Source organism: Bactrocera neohumeralis, chromosome 2 (assembly GCF_024586455.1).
Source record: "Bactrocera neohumeralis isolate Rockhampton chromosome 2, APGP_CSIRO_Bneo_wtdbg2-racon-allhic-juicebox.fasta_v2, whole genome shotgun sequence".
Taxonomy (NCBI): Eukaryota; Metazoa; Arthropoda; class Insecta; order Diptera; family Tephritidae; genus Bactrocera; species Bactrocera neohumeralis.
The window spans coordinates 59,287,172-59,307,693 of record NC_065919.1 but is presented as its reverse complement, the minus strand read 5'-3'; the positions used below and the strand labels follow the sequence as shown (position 1 = coordinate 59,307,693).

Here is a 20,522-nt window from a genome sequence, read left to right as displayed (position 1 = left end):
GAAACAACCCAATTATGAGTCTTGCTATCAGAAGCAAAGAGGGAAATCGATTCGAAAATATTAGTTGAGCTTATATTCGAAAGGATGAAGATCCAAAAAGATTCAGTAACACCAACGCAAATAAGTATTGTTAGTTATTGTTGTAGCTTTTAACTAAAATTTAGTCTGCATTTCCGAAAAATCAGTAAATCTCGCTTTGTAACACGTTAAGTAAGGTTACAAACGAACTGATCCCAGCATTTACAATCAAAGACTGCTTCCTCAGAAATACTCTCTATAATTATTATATCTAAGAAATATTTCATAATGTGATAGCAATAAACGATCTTTTAAGAACAGTTCACAGGACAGTCGGGTCTGTGTAACCGGAACGGAGCCGGATTTTTATCCGGCCAAGAATGGTAAACTTGACAGCATTCTTTATTTTTCATTATTATTTCAAGAATGTTTTCTGCCACTACAACAACAACATCCTCTAATAACAGTGCAATCTCAGTAAACTCAAAACTCAAAAAATCGTACATTTTGCAGATATTTCATAGTTTGACAAATAAGTAATTCTTGTATAAATCTTTTGCCGTAACTCTATAAAATGACCGCCCGCGTTTTTTCAACACTTTTTCAACACCACATGCATTCTGCCACGCACAAATTAAACAGCACTGCAGATAAGCATAGAAAACAAGAGATAACAGTAAGTGCAAAGTAAATAAACAACCTGGAGGTAAGAGACTCGTAAGAATGTAATAAAGTATGCGTACCTATATAGTATAATGTAAAATATGTACATGCATACATATGTACTTATATTCATATACTTCATACACCCATTGTATTAATTGGGCGACAAGGCGAAGTTCTGAACATTCCAACACACGAATAACCGCAAGAAAGAGACTAAATATACAAAGCAATTTCAGTTTTTATGCTCTCCAGAAGAAGATAAGCAGTATCAGTAAATACATATTTAATCAGTACATTAAATACATAGTGGTCGATACTGTGGAAGAGCTGATGCTAACACACTATTCAATATAAAGAGTGATCCATTTGGTGGTTCCTACTTTTTTTTAGAGAAAAAACAGAGAAATTATCATTCGAAAGAACATTCGAAGAGGGATTGTGCGCATAGACTTTAGACTTTACACATCCCCACAGGAAAAAGTTTAAAGGTGTGATATCAAACGATGGAACGGTGGTCAATCGACCGGCCCAAAGCGTGAAATTATCGGTTATCATGGCGCGACTTCATTTTTGAAGAAATACAGACCATTTCCCCGGCCCACAAACCACACCAAACCGTTGTTTTTTCTGGATGAAATGGCAGCTCTTGAATCTCTTCAGGTTACTCTTCGTCCCAAATGTGGTAATTTTGCTTGTTTACATATCCACTAAGCCAGTAATGGGCCTCATCGCAGAACAAAATTTGGTTCGAAAACATCGGATCTTCTTGATTCAGCTACGGCTGCTATATTTTCTTCACTGCGTGCTGGGCGTGGTCTATTCGGTCGAAAATTATACAAAAATAAATGCTGGGTCTTAAGATGGGTGAATGGTGTTGCGAATAAAGTTAAGCGGAGCGCGCGAAACATATTCTTTTCATTTACATTGTTCAAATTATGAAAAAAAAAATACCAGTTTTTGCTCATATTAGTATTAGAGGGTTGGAGAGAGTTGATTAAGGAATAAAATGCTGCCAATTAGTAAGGAAGATTGATGTTGTTGCAGTTTAAATAAAAATCCAAAGCACAGAGCCAAGAGATTCAGTAAAATTCGCTACCTTTTGACAATTATAACCAATCTCAATTGGTTGAATTACATTAACAGCAAAAAAAGGGGAAAGTGACTAATTACGGCTAAACTATTTGCATTAATATGTTTAAATGAAGCACACACAAAAATACAATCGAATTTAGAAACATAATAAAATAAATATTAAAAGTTCTTTGTGAATTTATATAGTATATGTATAAGTATATTTACTTTGGTTTGCATATTGTTGTTGCATATACCCGCCTTTCTTGCTTTTCGCTGATAAAGTGAAAAATGTATTTAAGGAATTATATGCATAAAACAATATAAATATAAAATAACGCAGATTATAGCCTCGGCATACAGCGTGAGTGTGACGGTTGTTGGAAATTACAGTTGCTGCCACCAACACCTAGCCATTTAATTAAGTTCAGGCGCATTTAGAAAAAGGTATGCCTACACACACATGTATTTTTACGATTAATTTCCATTTTATAGCATTCGTGTTTATTTATAAAATTCACACATAATTCTAAACACAGAAAGCTTTGAGAGCTTTTAGAGCGAGACGACCAAATGTTTTATAGCAATTCTATAAACAACAGCCACGAATACAGAAGCAGCTATCAGCGATCGCCAAACCGCTTGAGGATCGTGCGCAATGTGGTGAGTTTTTATTTTTGTTTTGTTTTGGTCTCGTGTGGAGACTTTACCAGTATTCACGAGACGTGTGTTGTTAGAGACACATGCGCATCAGTTCTAAGGCAATAAACAACACTGTTATTTGAGTGTCACAAAAACACAAACAATATTTAAACCTACAACAAATATGTTTGATTATAGTTTAGTTGTATTTTTTTAATATTTTATTATTCAAATTTCAATATTCAAATAGATCTACACACAACCGTTTTCGCTGTACACCGTTTCAATACTGCTTGGCAAACTGGCAAACTTGGCACTGGTTAAAAAAAAAAGAAACGAAAAGACATAAAAATATAGTAATTATCTACGCGCGTGCAGAAATACTCGCTTTTGTATGTAAATAGGTGTCAACTTTGTTTGCTTTTATGCATGAACTTCCTTATTAGCTAGTCTTTGGCCTTTTTTAACGCCAGATAATTTGTTTAATTATTAACTTTAATGAATTTTCGCAAAAAGTAACATTTACGTAAATTAAAATGCTATCTTTATTATTGAAAGAATTATTAAACCAAAATTCGTGGTGTAGAAATAAAAAATATATTTGTTTTTCAAAAAAAAAAAATAAATAAATTTTGAAATTTTAGTACACAATGCCGCATTACATACATTCAACGTTGTAAATAACATTATTTTAAAATAATTATGACTTCTCTATTGGTGTATAAGTATTGAGAAAAGTTTGCGTACGGAAAATATTGTGTGGCCAATAAATTATTGAATATGTTGAAGGTGAACTATTATCACCTATGTATATATATATAACTATACTATACTATTTAAAGGTGAAAGTTGATATTTAAAAAATATGAATTTTTACTTTTTCCATGTTTAATATTTCTTTTTGTTCTGTAAGCCCCAAAAAAAACGTCAACTTAGCCACTATTTTAGTTTCAAGTCATAAACTGAATAGAATCCATCTGTTCTATATATACCTACACATATGCACATATGTACATGTATACATATGCATGTATGTTTGTAAGAATGTACCAATGGCTGTTTTTGCATCTTCTTTGATATACATTTTTTATTTGCTTTTGTTTCCGTACACTCTATACAGTTTATCGTTTCTGTTTTGTACTCAATCCGCCGTACTAACAAATGTTGACCTTGACATTTATTAGTGCTGATTCAAATTACAATTTCACAATGATAATTAATATTGAACTTCGTTTCACTTTTACGCTTTCGGAATTTAAATTCTTATATAAAGAAAAGAGAGTGCTTAGATAAATTGCCATTGTAAAAGCAAAATCGTTTCGATTTCAATAAGAATTCACAAAAATAGCTGGGTGGGAAGAAAAAAAAAGAAAAATCACCAGCTGTGTGGCAATCAACCGTCGCAACTGCCAACACAACTGTCCATGCACTTATACACATATCACTATAGCGCTCAGAATACACGGTTGGCGAGTTTAGCCGCATCATTAATCAAGTATTGCATAATATTTCGTTGCTTTTAATTTAATTCAATTTAGCTTGTTCTTATATTATTTTGTATGAATGTTCAGGTTGTATAAGTTCATTTATCTTTATACATTTCAAATGTGCATTAACCAGTTCTAGTAAGTAAAAAAGTTGTTTGTATGTGAATAATCACCGCATTTCTCAAATATTTACTCTAGTACAGCTGTTTTTTTCTAATATATTTTTCGACAAACAATTGAATTTCGTACACGATTAAATAGGAGGAGATAATTTGAAAGCAGCTTGACCTACCCTAAGTTTAGATTATAATGAAGAAAGCGATGCAATATATTTGAAAGCACTTAAAATAAAATTAACGAGAATTATTTAAAACATATTTACAACAATACTAAAAGTGTGTTAAGAAAAAGTTCTTTTAAAAACGAGGTTTGAGAACTTTCATTTCCTTAACGTACTAGCAATGCAGAGAATAAAAAATTGTACCGAAGCTCAAAGCCGCTTGCCAGCTCCATCGTTTTCCAACTTCTTGTTATGAAAATTGTTTTTGTACCTTTTGCATATTGTCTCATTCCACGCACATTTGTTTACTAGTTTTTATGTATTTTTTATTAGTTTTTTTCCTAGTTCATAAAGATACAAAAAAATATAATGCGCAGTACCAAAATATTCACAAAAGCGAATAAAAGTTATACCTTTCCTACACTATTTTAACAATATTTAATTAATTTCATTGTTTAATAGAAAGAAACAAATAAAATTCACTTACCTTCCAAGCGTTTACTTTTGGTGGGGGTGCCGCAACGTATTTCTTAGGTTGAGGAGGAGCAGCTGGGGCACCGTTTGCTCCAGCCGCTGGAGTTTCATCGCTACTTTTTGCCTCATTTCCACTGCTTGTGTTCTCGACACTAGCACTTGGCGAAGTATCTTTGCGTTCCTTAGGAGACTTTGGTGCGCCGCCAGCAGCACCCTTACGTGGGCTACCACCGCGTTGGCGTGGACGGCTAGTATATTTTTTATCTCCATCTTTATCAACAGCACCACCGCCACCTGCTCTTCCTACTCGTTTATTTTGTCCACCTTCACCACCACCGCCATTACCATTGCCATTGCCATTGCCGCCACCGGAACGCTGCCCACCTCCTCCGCTAGTTAGCTTTTCATTGCCATTGTTTCCGTTGCCACTTTGTCGTTCACGTCCAAAAGGTTTCTCCTTACGTGGCTTTTTACGATCACGGCGGTGGTGCGAAACCACTGGTACGAAGTCAGTATTGTCATCGATTTCCGAAGAATTTTCAGCCCCAGCATCCGTATTTGCAGCCCGTTTCTCACCGGTCACTGAAGGACTAGCTTCAACGACGGTATTGGATAAATTTTCAGTAGCTGCTTCAGCAGCAGCGGCCTCCTCACTCCATGACTTAATTGTCTTCAAATTGGGCTGGTTTTCTTTATTGTCGGAATCAGCAACGGCGACTTCAGCGGTTTCACTTTTGGCTATGGCACCTTTTTTGGCCTCCAAGTTTTGCAATACATTAGCGTATGAAGTAGAAGCTGCGGTAGACGTTTGACCAGAGGGAGCGACCACCGTTGGAGTGGCAGTGGTGGCGCTCGTTTTTGAAGTTTCTTCTTTAGCTGCTGACATGTTAGTTTAAGTTCGTATATCGTGTGACTCCGGAGTATCGGTAACGTCAGTTACGTTACTTACTCCAGAAAATGCTGAAACGTTGTGGAAACTCTTTGTTGCTTCCTTGCCCAATAAATATGACAAAAACGTTCAAACAAATCAATATCTAGACGTTGACACTGAAAAAGAAAAAAAAAACATTTCTTAGTTTGGAATCTAAATATGATTCTCAAATTCAACATACACTCTTATGAAGTTAAAAATGGTAGCTAGTTCTCGAGGAATACTACCAACTAGGATCACTTCAACACAATCAACGATATTTGTTTAGCTGACAGAACTTATCAAGGCGACATTTTTATCACTTTAACGTCTTCAAAAAATGTCCGTTGAAGTTTTAGATGTAATTTAGATTAAGTTGAAATATATATTAAGTCAAATATTCATTCACTACAATCGCAAATGACATCATGTCCTTTGAACCACAGCGATAAGTTTCAAACAGAAAATAATTGTTTTTTTCAAAGCAAAGCAAAATTTTAACAACGGATCAACGACATTGAAATATTAATTACCGATAATAACAAATCAAACGTCTAATGACTTTTTACAATTTTTCATCCGAAAAATAATACCAAATTTTATGAAATTTCGCGTAATATTTCAACGGATGTCAAATTGTAAGAAAATATGGTCAAAAGTGAGGTTAAGTAATTTGTACACACTGTCAAATTTCAAATGAAAAGAAAGCGAAAGGAGGATAATACACCACCAATTGACATTTCGATTTTTCCTTTCACAGAGTTGCATTTACTAGTAAAATTTTACAGTATAACTAATGGGATATAATCGATGCTATAGGGCAACGAACTGTAATGTAAATATTATGGTAAACATATATATTTATATATTATATATTTGAAAACGTATTCGATCTCTGTTTAGTTAGCAGATAACACGATATACTCTTTTAAGTACCATAACCTAGATATATCTCATATTATGCAACATTGAAATTAAATGCATCTCTGTTTCTGTCAGCTGACCGGAATGCACAAAACATAAAACAAAAATTTACTATTTTACATTAATTCACAATTTTTAACATTTTAGCACATGACTTGATGCCTCTATACTCTACTATATAAGCTGCACTGTTAACAAATACTCACAACGTCGATTCGCTGAGATTCACACAGTTCAAAATCCGATTCACTATAAACGCACGTTTTGTGTTTTCTTCTTAACACCTCTTTATTGCGGTCTTTGCTTTGTGTACAATTTTCTACACATACGATTCTATTCGTTCAAAACCGAAATTCACACACGAAGCTGTCTCGAACCGAACGCAAAGTACGACGAAATTTGACAATTCGACGACGAAGAATAATGTTATAAAGAGAGACGAAAAAAACGTAGTCTTTTTGCGTATTTGAAAAAATCTTTTTATTGAGTTTACGTGCAAACTATTGCAAATTTCCACTTCAATTCAATTGTACAATGTCACTGTCAAGTTTATTCAGCACCTTCTTATGATTTCACAGCACTTTTGACCATAATTCAATGGTATTTCGCGAAAAATCTCGTCTCACGAGCAAACATGTGGCCGACGCCGTTGATAGAAACTTCGAAAAGAACGAGGGCATTACTGGCAATCGCCCTGATTGGGGGATAAACGGTATGGTTCTGCCCAACATGTGCAACGAATTGACAGTGTTGTTTTGTTTTATTGCAGTTTTTATGTACAATACAATATTCAAATTTGATGCAATTAAAAATGCAGTTATAATTAGAAATTTTCAACTGCAAATGTTTTTTAATGGCGCTAAAGATTTTTAAATTTTTTGTCTTTTTATGCTTATGATAATTTTGATATAACTATTGCCAAAGATGACGGCAATAAAATTTTATGAATAAAAATTATAATATTTTTAAAATAACTTGTTTTGAAGTTTTATATATTTAAACCTTTTACTGAATTAGAGCTTATTGCATCATATATTTTATTTTCGTTATAATTTGGTGTAGCGGCAACACTATTTAAATATTAATCTCTACGAAGAACAGTGCATAGCGGAATGCAATATAAACAAATATGTAAAAGTATCAGCGACTTTTGTTCTTTAATTCATATTCATCGAAGATTATTCAAAGATAGCAAGGCGGAAATTAAGAAATATCTTATCTCGCAGCAAGTATTTCCCTTATAAGTATCTTGCAAAAGTTACAATTTGTCATATTTTTGCAGTAAGTCGATAAGGAAACTTGCAGTAATCAAACCTTTTCACACTTAACATATTCATCAAAGCGCTGGATATAGAATAAACAAAATACATAATCAGAATAGACGATAAATGCCGACGTCGGTACTATTCCGCTTATAAAAGTCTCAGAACAGTGTGGTGTACGTGGCAATCAGCAATTTGTTTATACAAAGTTTTGGATACATTTGAATTCACACCAAATTCTCATTAGAACTTTTTTTAAAATGTGTGGTATCTTCGCTTATCTCAATTACCTCACACCACGCTCAAGGCAGGAAGTACTCGAATTGCTATTAAATGGCCTTAAAAGATTGGAGTATCGTGGTTATGACTCAACTGGTCTAGCAATTGACGATCCGGATGTGGGCGTTGAAAGTCATAACATTATAATTATACGCCGCACAGGAAAAGTTAAGATTCTGGAGGATGCGGTCGCTGAAATATGCAGTACGGAGGCTTATAAGGAATCTATTACTACTCATATTGGTATAGCACACACTCGTTGGGCTACCCACGGCCCCCCTTCTGAGACTAACTCTCACCCTCAGAGTTCAGATATTGATAACAGCTTTGTTGTTGTACATAATGGTATTATAACGAATTACAAAGACATAAAAAAACTGCTTGAGAAACGTGGCTATGTATTCGAATCCGAAACCGATACTGAAGTAATTGCGAAATTAATTCACCACTTGTGGCGCCAACATCCTACTTATTCATTCCGTGAGCTTGTCGAGCAAGCTATTCTACAACTAGAAGGTGCATTTGCTATTGCTTGTAAGTCAAAACATTTTCCCGGTGAATGTGTAGCTTCACGACGTGGTACACCGCTATTGGTTGGCATTAAGTCGAAAACACGCCTGTCCATTGACCAGATTCCTATATTTTACGCGAAGAAACAGCGTGCTCATGGAAAAACACTGCCTGCTGAAGTGTCATTGCCACCGCGTTTCGACGACACACCAGCCGAGTATCAACCATTGGAGGGTAAAGAAGTTGAGTACTTTTTTGCTTCGGACGCTAGTGCAATTATTGAGCACACCGATCGTGTTATATACCTTGAAGATGACGATGTAGCAGCAGTTAGAGATGGCGCATTAAGTATTCATCGCCTAAAAAAATGCTTGGATGATCCGCATGCGCGTGAAATTACTACATTGAAAATGGAAATTCAGCAAATTATGAAGGGCAACTATGATTCGTTCATGTTAAAGGAAATATTCGAGCAACCCGAATCGGTAGTTAATACAATGCGTGGGCGCATGTTCTTCGAAACACGTACTGTAGTATTAGGTGGAATAAAGGAGTTCATACCGGAGATAAAACGTTGCCGCCGCTTAATACTTATAGCTTGTGGCACATCATATCACAGTGCGATAGCTACCCGTCAACTGCTGGAAGAACTTACGGAGTTGCCAGTCGTAGTAGAGCTTGCTTCGGATTTCATGGACCGTCACACTCCCATTTTCCGTGATGATGTGTGCTTCTTTATATCACAGTCTGGAGAGACAGCTGACTCGCTGATTGCTTTGCGTTATTGCAAACAACGTGGTGCGCTTATTGTGGGTATAACCAACACTGTGGGCAGCAGCATTTGTCGCGAGTCGCACTGTGGCGTGCACATAAACGCCGGTCCTGAAATAGGTGTTGCCTCAACGAAAGCATATACATCGCAATTTATTTCACTAGTTATGTTTGCACTAGTTATGTCAGAAGATAGACTTTCGCTGCAACCACGACGTCTTGAAATTATACACGGTCTAGAGATACTTGCCGATCAGATCCGCAAAGTACTACAACTGAATTCTAAAGTTCAAGAGCTTGCTAAGGACTTGTATCTGCACAAGTCACTTTTAATTATGGGACGCGGCTATAATTTTGCTACATGCCTAGAAGGCGCACTAAAAGTGAAGGAATTGACGTATATGCACAGCGAAGGTATATTAGCGGGCGAGTTAAAACATGGGCCTATTGCATTAGTGGATGATGAGATGCCAGTATTGATGGTTGTCATGCGAGATCCAGTATATATGAAGTGTATGAATGCTTTGCAGCAGGTAACTGCACGCAATGGGCGCCCAATCATTTTGTGCGAAGAGGGCGATGAGGATACGAAATCATTCTCATCGCGCTCTTTGGAAATTCCACGTACTGTGGACTGCTTGCAGGGTATACTCACAGTCATTCCCTTGCAACTGCTGTCCTATCACATAGCGGTGCTACGAGGTTGTGATGTGGACTGCCCGCGTAACTTAGCCAAATCAGTAACAGTGGAGTAGTGGAGCAGTGAAGTCGTGAGTGCATTAGAAAGCGTTAACCAAATTCAATCTACAATGTGTACATACGAGTATGTATGTATTTTAGTATATATAAAAGTTCTTATTCCTATATTCTAAAAAGCATTTTAAAGTATATACATACTTCGAATTTTTATTTTTATGATAAATGCTTAATACACGTATTGAGTCAGAGGTATTATGTATTTTATTTAATCTAAATTATCCTAACAAAGCACACAACTATATACACAAAATATTATGTTTGTTAATCGCATCCTGTTATACACCAATATAAACAAAAAAAATAAAGAAACTAAAAAAGTCTTCATTACATATTTTTCTATTTTGATGTTGGAGCGAACCTGGAATTAATAGTTTCCTGCCGAATAAAATGTTTTACTTGGTAAGTGCTTTTTTTAGGTTCGTGGAATTGTGTATTGGAGAGTATCCTTATCGAACGGGACTGGATCCAAAGGAAAGATTAGGAACTGTTGATTTTAGTGTTATTAGTTGTATAGCGTCGAGCAGAGTAACGACTCCAAGAAAATTATTTCTAAGACGTTGAAAGGAATTAATTATGCTTTTTTAAAACTAACATTATTGTAATTTTATAGTTATCTTCGATATTATAAAGAAAATAATGAACAGATAGATAAATTTTGGGTTACTAATCGAAAAAAGTGATTAATTATTACAACCTGGCAACACTTAAAAACAATCCACATTCCACAAATGTCATAACATTTGCAAAAGAAATTTTCTTCAGAATCTGCCAACGTTTTACCATTGTGTAGATAGAACCGCTTTTTTCATGAAACTAACGGGAAAATAGAAAAATTATTAAATAAAACTTATATAAGAGGAAGTGTTAAATGTAATTGAATAAATATCTTTTAGCAGAAATATATTAAAGAAGTAAAAAAGTGCTGAAAATGACTGTGGCCGAGGGATTGGCATCAACGTCCGCCGCAGCAAATGCTGCAGCGAGACCGCGTTGTTTTTTCGATATTTCGATTGGTGGCTTAAATGTTGGTCGCATAGTTTTTGAATTATTTAAAGATGTTGCACCGAAAACAGTGGACAATTTTCGTGCACTTTGTACTGGCGAGAAAGGCATCGGTTTGGTTACAGGCAAGCCGCTGCATTACAAAAATGTAATATTCCACCGTGTTGTCAAGGATTTTATGATACAAGCTGGAGATTTTTCGGCTGGAAACGGTACGGGTGGCGAGTCGATATACGGTGGCACTTTTGAAGGTATGTTTTAATTTGTAAATATCATTTAATATCAAGTCCCTAGTGAAATATTTTAAAAATTGGAAGGTGGAGATTGAAAAATTCTTGGCAAAAAAACTAAGAAATAAATCATAACAAATAATTAGTTTAACTCATCCAATTACATTTGTAAATTTTCTTGTTAAAATCCTTTTCATAGTAAATTTTATAGCAGTGTAATAATAAAAAATTATATGGTTTTTTAAGGATTTTTGAAATAAGCTAATATTCAGATATTCCATATTTTTCCTTGTTATTATTTAATTTATATTCATTTATAATTTAATTAGTTGAAAATTAGGGTAGAATATAATTTTTCTGTACCTGCTGGAATACAATAAAAATTAATTTTATAGGTAAAATTTTAAAAACGTTTATTCCAAATTTTGTATGTTCATTTATATTGTTGCCAATTTTTCTTATTCTTGTTATTTCCGAAATTATGATAAATAAAAATTGTTATACAATAATTACATACATACATATTTTTCCCAACTAATGTTTGTTCCTCGATATCTTCAGATGAAAGTTTCGATTTCAAACACGATCGTCCCTTTTTGCTCTCAATGGCAAATCGTGGAAAAAACACTAATGGATCGCAGTTTTTCATGTAAGTTGAATGCAATTAAGAATTAATTGTGTGAATCTATAAAGCAAGTAGAATTTTAGTATTCATATCTAACGTCTCTTTGCAGCATCACATTAAATCGAAATGTTTTGTTTACAGATATATTTATATTGATTTATTGTTGTTATTATTATCATTGATTTGTCATCATCTAGCTAGCCACTAATCGTAGGTCGTCACAAAGTAGAGTGTATTAGAATCGATCTGGTCGATAAAGCTAACTTACGCAGTATTGATGATAAATTTAGTGAACAGCTGACGGGCCTACACATTGGTATCGCAATCGTCACATTGGACGTTGCCCTAGCTTGCGGTTGCTAGTTTTTATGGCATCCGTGCCGCACCAGCTGGACTTATTTTAATAAATTTGTTGGGGTCTCGACAACTGCCCTGCTACACTACTCCGCTACTGTGCATGCTGCTTTCTTTCTGGGGAGTGAGTGCAGTAGTAGGAAGCGAGACGACAGCAGGATTTTCGCGCTACGTCCTACGTAGAAAAATTCAATTGCTTTGTTGCACCAAATCAAAACCAAATGAAATCGAACTCAATGTGTACACTGTGTAAAGCATATTTTTCTTCTTCTGTTTTTCATTGTAGTACTACACAACCCGCGCCTCACTTGGACAAGTAAGTATATTTAGCTATTACATTTAACGTTTATTTATTAAATGAATTCTTTATTTTATTTTTTAGCGTCCACGTGGTATTCGGTCAAGTAATATCGGGTCAAGATTTAGTACGCCAGTTGGAGGAATTGCCAGTCGATAAAAATTCACGTCCATTGCAGGATGTTACCATATCAAATTGTGGTGAACTCGTACGCCAGGTCAAAGGTGTGTTAACTAACAATAACAATAGAAAGTGATACTTAATAGTTATGCAAAATTACAGTTAAAAAAGACAAAAAGAAAAAGAAGCGTGCCGCATCTTCAGCTGAAGAAGACTCAGATGCCCCATCAGAAACTGAGAAGCGCACCAAACGTAAGGAGAAAAAAAAGAAAAAAGATCGCAAACGGGAAAAATCATATGAGCGGTTAGTAATTAAAATTAAATTATAATAACAAAGATGAATAAATTTTTGAATATTCAAAGATCTGATACGGAGCAGAGTCAAGAAGACGAGAGAGAAAATGAAGAAGCTGACGAGGGTGAATTACATCCGCTTGTGACTGTTACCAAGATTGATCCTAACGAAATACCGGAGGTATGTTCCTTTTAATTAAACAATGCAGTTTGCTCAATCTTTTAATGACATGTCTTAAAATAGTATTTTAAAAATAAAACCAATCTATTTGTGATAGGTCTCCAATAAATTTTTGCTACGTGGTGACCGTTTGGATCGTTCTCAAGAGCGCGAACAAAAACGCGAATTGCGTAACGAACGATCTAGTGAGAACCGGCCGGCATTTGGTTGGTCCAAAAAGCGTGTACCTGTCTCGCGCAGTGGACGTATTATCAAAGGACGTGGAGTGTTCGTAAGTTGAAATTTAATGACTGCCCTAAATAGGTATAATAGGAACTGTACTAATTCATTGTATCAATTTAGCGTTTTCGAACACCGTCCCGCAGTCGATCTCGCAGCACAACGCCTCCACATTGGAAACGTGCGCAGAATCGCACAATTAAACTGTCTGATTTGGAGCGACTCGAAGAAGAAAAGAAATTACGCGATGAGGAGATTAAAAGACGTGAGATAGAGCGCAAAAAGCGACACGAAGAGATGAGGAGAGATCCCAAGAAGTCCTTCTTCGAGTTGTCGCATGCTAGCTCATACGGTGGTCGATACAGTGAATCGCCTGATCGCAAGAATCGTGGCAAAGACAATTTAAATAATGCCCGCAAGGACCGACCAGATGAACGACGTGCGGAGAAAGATAGACCACGTGAAAGAGAAAGAGAAAAGGAGAATGATAAAGAAAAGGATAAGACAAAAGAACGCCGCTCTGAGAATAGCTCCGAGTTGAAGTCTTTACCGAAGCGCAAGAAATCTATGGACATGAATGCACTGGATTATGAGCATCAACCGGACAGTGAAAATGAAGAAGGCTCGGCCGAGAAGGAAACTCCAAAAAAGCAAAATTCACATAAAAAAATTGAAGGAAATATTTCAGAAAAAGATCGACACAAGGAAAGAGATGCTGATCCCGACAAGAATCGAGCTAAGGAAAAAGAAAGAGGTAGAGAGAAGGCGGCAGATAATGATAAAGATCGTAGGAGAGAAAGGAAAGACAGCGCAATTAAAAAAGATGAAACTAAAGAATTAAAGTCTAACGCTGAAAAAGAACACAAGGAAAAAAATAAAAATGACGAAAAAGAGAAAGCAAAAGACAAGGATCGTGATGTGGACAAAGAAAAAGACAATTCTCGTCGCAATCGCAATCGATCTAAGAGCGGATCGCGCTCAAAGCAACGTTCCCGTTCACGCTCTCATCCTTCACGTTCACGTTCTCGCTCTTTTCGCCGTCGTTCTCCCATAAGAGATCGCCGCGACCGATTTCCCAATCGTAGAGGTGGTTTTCGTTCACCGCTACGGCGAGATTTTCGCGGAAGACGTGGTGGCAATCCATTCATGGACCGTCGCCGCCGCTCTGCCGAACGTTATCGCAATCGCTTACCACTTTCACCGATACGTACACGTCGGCCAACACCGCCACGTGATCGACGGTCTCGTGATCGTTCTATATCACGAAGCCGATCTCCACATTCACGATCTCGATCAACACGTCGCGATCGTATACGTAAACGTTCGGTTGATTCACGAGATCGCAGTCGTAATAATCGCTCCCGTTCAAAGTCTCGTGAACCGCGTGTCAATTCAAAGTCCAAAGAGCAGGCGGGTTCACGAAATCCGAAATCACGTTCACCAAACCGTGAAACGCGCAACAAACGTTCGGGTACTCGTTCGCCAAGGCGTTCCAAATCGGCAGATTATCGCCGCAAATCGCATGATCGACGGTCCGACACAAGAAAAGAGAGTACAGGGGAGGCCAACGTAAATTTTGCTGAAGGGAGTGCTGATAAAATGCGCGAAAAGATGTTGAAACGTGCAGAGGCCGCACAAATGCTGAAGGATCATATGCGTAAAGAAATCGCAAGGGAGGAAGAAAAACGTGCTGAAAAACAACGTCTGGATGACTTAGAGAAGGAAAAAACTGCTCGTGAGCTAGAAGAATTAGAACGCCTCAAATTAGAGACGCTACAAAAGTTGGAAGAACATGAAAATTTGAAAAAGTTGACAGTTATAGCAGCGGTAGCCGAGGCCATCAGTTCAAAGGATCGCGGCAAAGATGAGAAATCAAAGGAAAAGAAAAAGAAGCGCAAGAAGTCGAAGAAACACACACGGACTTCGGGCACTGACTCAAATTGAGAATTATTAGTTCAATACACTAAAATACGTATAATCAAAGGAGACTTACTCAATTACTTGAAAATATTTTTATTCTGAAATATTACATACATATTTATACGCATAAATATATACCAATTGGAAAGAAGTTGTACACGAGTACGTGTAAATCGCCATTGGCAAACACACTCACAAATACAAGACATGAAACAATGTAAATTAAAATTAACTCTTACCTTCGTTTTTGAATGTTTACTATAAATGAAAATTAAATAAAAGGTCTGAAAAATAATGTGATTTAAGTGTGTATTGTTGGTGTTGCATTAGTTTATTGTTGTCATGGTGAAGAGTTTGTGTTTGATTGGTTTAAAGGTTCAATAAGTTTACAAGTTTTGTGTGTTTTCTGTTACAATAACTACAACAAAAGCAATAACAGTCGAATCTACATAACTGAAGCGAAACCGTGTTTATATCCGTTCAAAAACTGTTCACACGGCAGCATTGCTCACTATTGGAAAATTATTTTCTGCCAATGCAACAACAACAACTCTGATATAAACATAATCTCGAGGCCATTAAGGGTTTATATCCAATTTCGAATTTCAACGAATCGGTTTCCAACTTTACTCTCATTGGACAAACAAGCTTCCAGACTCGTTTGCGTAAAATGAAAATTCAGATGTTGTGAAAATGTTATGTAGAGTAGTTTGCCAAATAATGTAATATCCATGTCTATGGCAAGCTTCTAAGAACACCGTACATAAGTTCTCATTACATAACCTATGATAATTTTTTGATAAGGTCTTTCCTTTTTTAAATTATTTTGTCACATAGTCTCATAAAGTTATAACGAACCGAATGCATAGCGTTCAGAGTTGTATTTGCGTAAACTTATTTTAGTATGCAATCCAACAACAAATTTTTGAAACTAGTATAAAAATTTATGATTTTACGATGCTTTATGACACGTTGTGAGTACCTCATATGTGTTAGATTTAATATTATGATAAACGCACCTAGGCACTCTTATCCCAAGGTCGTCAAAAATTTTCGTTTGAAACTCTTGGGTCCTAGTTCGTTTTTTCGTCTTCTGTAAAGCTAAATTGAAAACCCATTCACTAGTCTTATTAATTCTAATTGGAAGTTATTGCTAATGAGAAAAAACGCTTTTGGAAGAGGCTTTACATGCATATCCGACTTCGCGTTTTACAAATGTCCACGAAATATGTTTCTCAAACAAGTTTGACGGAAGTAATAACAATAAAGGATGACACCAACACAGGTTTGCATTTTCATTACATAGTATGCGCACTAAATATATCACTGTTGTCTACACTTTTTTCAGAATTTATTTATTTTATTTTATTTTAGTTCGGCTATATTAAACTCATTTTTATAATAATTTTAAAGATAATAATTTGTCTTATTTATTGAATGGGCTTGTAAAGACGGTACTGAGCTTTTAATAAATTAAACATTTTTTGACTCTTCCCAAGTGGATAAAAATCCATAAAATTATTTTTAGTACAATTAAAAATTATTATCAAATCTAAATTATATTTTTTAACAAAAAAAAAACATTAAAAAACTAAATTTTTCTAGTGCTTTTAGTGCTTATCGTCAATGCTTTAGTCACTATATAATCTCGCGTTCATTCATACTTTGCAATGACATAATACACATTTTTATCACAGCGTTTGCTTTGACTTCAATTTTCCACCGAAACTTTGTGCTCTCCAGATATTTTAATATAAGTACCTGTATTTGTATCCGCTCACACTTTGAAGCTGCTATAGCTTTTAGCTCTCAATTGAGTTGCGCACGGGAGATACACACTTGCACAAGCATACATCTGGTAAACGCTATGTGGAGCTGCCGGCAATGTAAACAGCCACTTGCTATGCGATGCAGCATTAGTGGCGCCCCACCGTTGTCTCTTGCTTTTGGTTTGTAGCTTTTCGCTCCTTTTTTATCACGCAATACTCTAACGCTGCCGATACATTTATACGCAAGAGGCAAGTGTGTATTTGAACTTGTGTATTGCTGAGCACACGAAATTGAATTATGTGCGGCGTTGAGAGCACAAAGCCGTGGATAAGGCAATAATAAATGTAGTGTGCATGTTCGGGGTAAGGGAAAATGGCAAGGTAATAATGGTTTATACAGTGGGATGGAATGTTATTTCGCTATAGTTAAGACGTTATTTATATTCGATATAATATCTGAAATTGTACCTCGGTATATTGAAGTAAAGTCGGAACCGGAAATCAAACCGTCTCTTTTGCACGAAGCATCAGCGATTTGTTCGTAGTCAAACACTGAGCTACATCGAAGCTGCGTTCAATCCTGCTCCGATTAACATTGAAGTATTTTTTCTGCTATCTGTCGAAAGTTGAATGCTGCAAGTTCATTTCTGTCATGAGAAAGCTACTGCGAAAACACATATGTATGTATGTACATAAACGATATTCCTCATAACCGGATATTCACCAACGCAGCATTTTTGTCCAGCTAAGGGAGCTGTCTATATATGGGGGCTCCAACTCAGAGATATATTTCTATTGAACTAATAAATGCGAGCTAATGTCAGCCAGGAGTGAATGAATGTCACTAATCCCATTGGTTTCCGTTGAGCCACCGCGAACCAGACGCCACCAACACCGCGCAATTTGTTTGTTGTGACCATTTTACGTATTGTTCTTAAAAAAATTGTTTCAAAACTCCAAAAATTAATAAAAATTTAAAAAAGCGGCAACCATAAACTGTACATAAATAAAATTGTAAATAATATCAAAATAGTATCCGGTTCCAGTCGTAGGAATCTACTCATGTCCGTCTTATTTTGTATGAAAATAATAGTAAAAACATTGCGCTCAGGAAATTGATCCAGTAATGGGAGATGTCTGGCTATGAGGACTGTCCTTAAAGGGGAATTTCAGAGTAGTCGATTTCTTAAGCTACTTTGAAGTACATTTTTGTTTTTCCAAAAAAACGCCATTTTGTTAGAAATTATTGCCTGCATTTTACTAATTTAATATTATATGTTAATCTAAGAGCAAGAAAACGTCTCGTTATAAAGTTTATTTTACATTTTTTTAATAAACTATTAATAACCAGATAGTATAGTCCAATTTATAACGAATAGATTCTAGTAAATCTTGGTATTTTCAAAAATGAAAAAGACAACACTTATTCCTACTTCTAATATGTACCCGCACATTATTTTTCATTATGAGTAAATATGTACTTATATTTTAATATAACATGCATACATACATATGTATGTACAACACATTTACAACCACTTCAACCCACTGTACGCAATGCGTACATATTTGATGAAGCGGCTTTTCGCCGGCTCCACTAATAAAAACAAATACACATATCAACAATCCTGTCAAACACAAGCTTGTGTCATGCGCCTCCCTGCTCCGCCACCCAATTGTTGCAGCAACAGCAGCGCCAGCGGCAAGAGCAGCGAGAGCAATTGCGTGCTCACCATCATATGCAGAGCGCACCAAGCGAGCGCTTCGAATTTGTCTGTAAAGTTTTATGCTTCCGTCAGCTTTTGCCACATTCAGTTCTACAAACGCTCAGAACGTGTTCGGATGTAATAACGATTTAGCGGAAGGTACGCGACAACTCGGTAATAGCATAACGAGTGTGTGCGGTGGCAAAGCCAACCGGCCGGTGAAATGTTTTAACGAAATTATTATTATTAATCAATTGGTGTTTTCGGTGTAAACAAAAGAATGTGTTGTTATTCAAACGGTATGTTAATGAAGTGAAATAAGTTGAGAGTTTCAAAAAGAATGCAGAAAATGCCAGCGTTTACCGGCTTAACAGAAGCCACATTAGTTGACGCAGCGGCAAACAATGGCAATACAAAAGTAATTTCGCGTCTTTGAAGTGAGCTTCCAATAAGAAAATCGGTGCGCATACACTTCTTGTGCAATATCCGAAGTAAGTGGAATATGACGATATTTGTGCAAATTATCAAAGATTTCTAGGGCATCCAATTTTGTGGTAGGCCTAAGTTATGTAGAGAAAATGCAAAAATACATACATATGTGCATGTGTGTGTACGAGTAGAAACGGAAAGTAAATTACGAATACAATATTCGTCAAAGCGTCGCTGTCGCTATACAAGCAGCGCTGCAGCCACTTCGCCGCAGTTGGCTTCACTTTTCAATTTATTGTATTTGCGCTGCAGAATCGCATTAACAGTGAACATAACAACAACAAAACGGGGAAAAGCATGCAAAAAAGCATTGTAGGGAAAGTATGAAATGCAAAAGTAGAAACTAATGCCGCGAAAAGCAAGAGAAAGGAATGTGTATACAAACATATTTATGTATGTATGTATTCGCATGTGTGCGAATGTTTGTAGTTGCAACTTTAGTGAAGCGGAAATAAAGAAAATAATAAAGTAGAAGGCGGCGACACAGCTGAAAAGCCGGTACTAACGTGTTTACGTCGCATAGTGCCGAACGGTGTAGAGTGGGTGGGTGGCGCGATTGTAAGTCATTGATTGATATGCGTGCACAAACATGCACATATTTGCATACGACGTATGTATGTACAATATAATATATTATTTACACATTTAGTTATTTAAAAATGCATAGAAATAGGCGTGGTCGCATTATAGAAGACAACTTGACAATTCTTGCGGTTGCGGTATATTCTAACTTTGCAGGGTGTTTTGTTGCCAAGTTTAATTCAATAAACGTAAAGCGTAAAAGCATCCATCAAAATATGACATAATTTTGACAGCTCCAGCAAAAATAACAAAGTAACCTTGAATAATGCCGAAAATAAAATAAAGACAAACACACCTACATACATACATAACGACGAAAGCAATGCGAAAAGTCGGCTCAAAAAAAATCAGCTTAGTGTCCAAACACAGAAACGGTAAGGTTTGAGCAACAACAACACAATGGCCGGCATGTACACAAAACAACGCAGTTGTCATTTTGCCGGCAACAATGAAATTTTAATATTTTGTCGCTTTAAATTATCAATTGTTATTACGGCAGCGCAGTGGCAGCTTTCAATTGACTGCGCTGTCGTTGGCCGAGAAAAAGGATGTGCGTGCTCAAAATAAAGTAAAACGCAATAACAGTGAATCGCTCAAGCAACACGGTTAAAACGTAGAGGAAATGCCAAACGTTAACTGCACAAAAGCACGAAGTCGAAGCACTGTATGTAAATAAATTG

The 20,522-nt window shown here is 36.1% G+C and overlaps 3 protein-coding genes across 6 annotated transcripts in view; 2 read left to right on the top strand and 1 right to left on the bottom strand.

Annotated features, from left to right (window-relative positions):
- Positions 1 to 7,132, bottom strand: part of LOC126767763 (la-related protein 1) — a 48,522-nt gene extending 41,390 nt beyond the window's left edge. The window contains exons 1-2 of one of the 3 annotated variants that reach the window (XM_050485380.1): positions 6,679 to 7,132; positions 4,652 to 5,685 (exon numbers count right to left, since the gene is read on the bottom strand). In XM_050485380.1, coding sequence (XP_050341337.1) covers positions 4,652 to 5,524 — 873 coding nt within the window. In that variant the 5' untranslated portion in view covers positions 5,525 to 5,685; positions 6,679 to 7,132. Of the gene's footprint in view, positions 1 to 1,983; positions 2,011 to 4,651; positions 5,686 to 5,750; positions 5,982 to 6,678 lie in introns of those variants that run through there. The other 2 variants (XM_050485381.1, XM_050485382.1) reach the window with 2 other exon arrangements.
- Positions 7,133 to 7,584: 452 nt separating this feature from the next.
- Positions 7,585 to 10,377, top strand: LOC126767765 (glutamine--fructose-6-phosphate aminotransferase [isomerizing] 2-like). The gene is made up of 2 exons (XM_050485386.1): positions 7,585 to 7,701; positions 7,759 to 10,377. The coding sequence occupies exon 2, from the start codon at positions 7,995 to 7,997 to the stop codon at positions 10,047 to 10,049; it is 2,055 nt and encodes a 684-aa protein (XP_050341343.1). The 5' UTR covers positions 7,585 to 7,701; positions 7,759 to 7,994; the 3' UTR covers positions 10,050 to 10,377.
- A 430-nt stretch (positions 10,378 to 10,807) lies between these two features.
- On the top strand, positions 10,808 to 15,596 carry LOC126767764 (peptidyl-prolyl cis-trans isomerase G). Of its 2 annotated transcripts, XM_050485383.1 has the most exons (8): positions 10,808 to 11,306; positions 11,847 to 11,934; positions 12,551 to 12,580; positions 12,647 to 12,786; positions 12,845 to 12,986; positions 13,046 to 13,157; positions 13,255 to 13,428; positions 13,500 to 15,596. In XM_050485383.1, exons 1-8 carry the CDS (start codon positions 10,982 to 10,984, stop codon positions 15,318 to 15,320), a joined length of 2,832 nt encoding a protein of 943 aa, XP_050341340.1. In that variant the 5' UTR covers positions 10,808 to 10,981; the 3' UTR covers positions 15,321 to 15,596. The 2 variants fall into 2 exon arrangements, with proteins under 2 accessions (XP_050341340.1, XP_050341341.1); XM_050485384.1 differs by lacking the exon at positions 10,808 to 11,306 and having other exon boundaries at positions 11,848 to 11,934; positions 12,108 to 12,580.
- Positions 15,597 to 20,522: the final 4,926 nt, after the last annotated feature.

Excerpts from the sequence above, each read along its gene's own strand:
- LOC126767765 (XM_050485386.1), top strand. The coding sequence starts at position 7,995 with ATGTGTGGTATCTTCGCTTATCTCAATTACCTCACACCACGCTCAAGG.
- LOC126767764 (XM_050485383.1), top strand. The coding sequence starts at position 10,982 with ATGACTGTGGCCGAGGGATTGGCATCAACGTCCGCCGCAGCAAATGCT. Across the intron at positions 12,581-12,646 it reads CCCGCGCCTCACTTGGACAA|CGTCCACGTGGTATTCGGTC; the intron begins GTAAGTATATTT and ends TTTATTTTTTAG. Across the intron at positions 13,429-13,499 it reads TCAAAGGACGTGGAGTGTTC|CGTTTTCGAACACCGTCCCG; the intron begins GTAAGTTGAAAT and ends GTATCAATTTAG.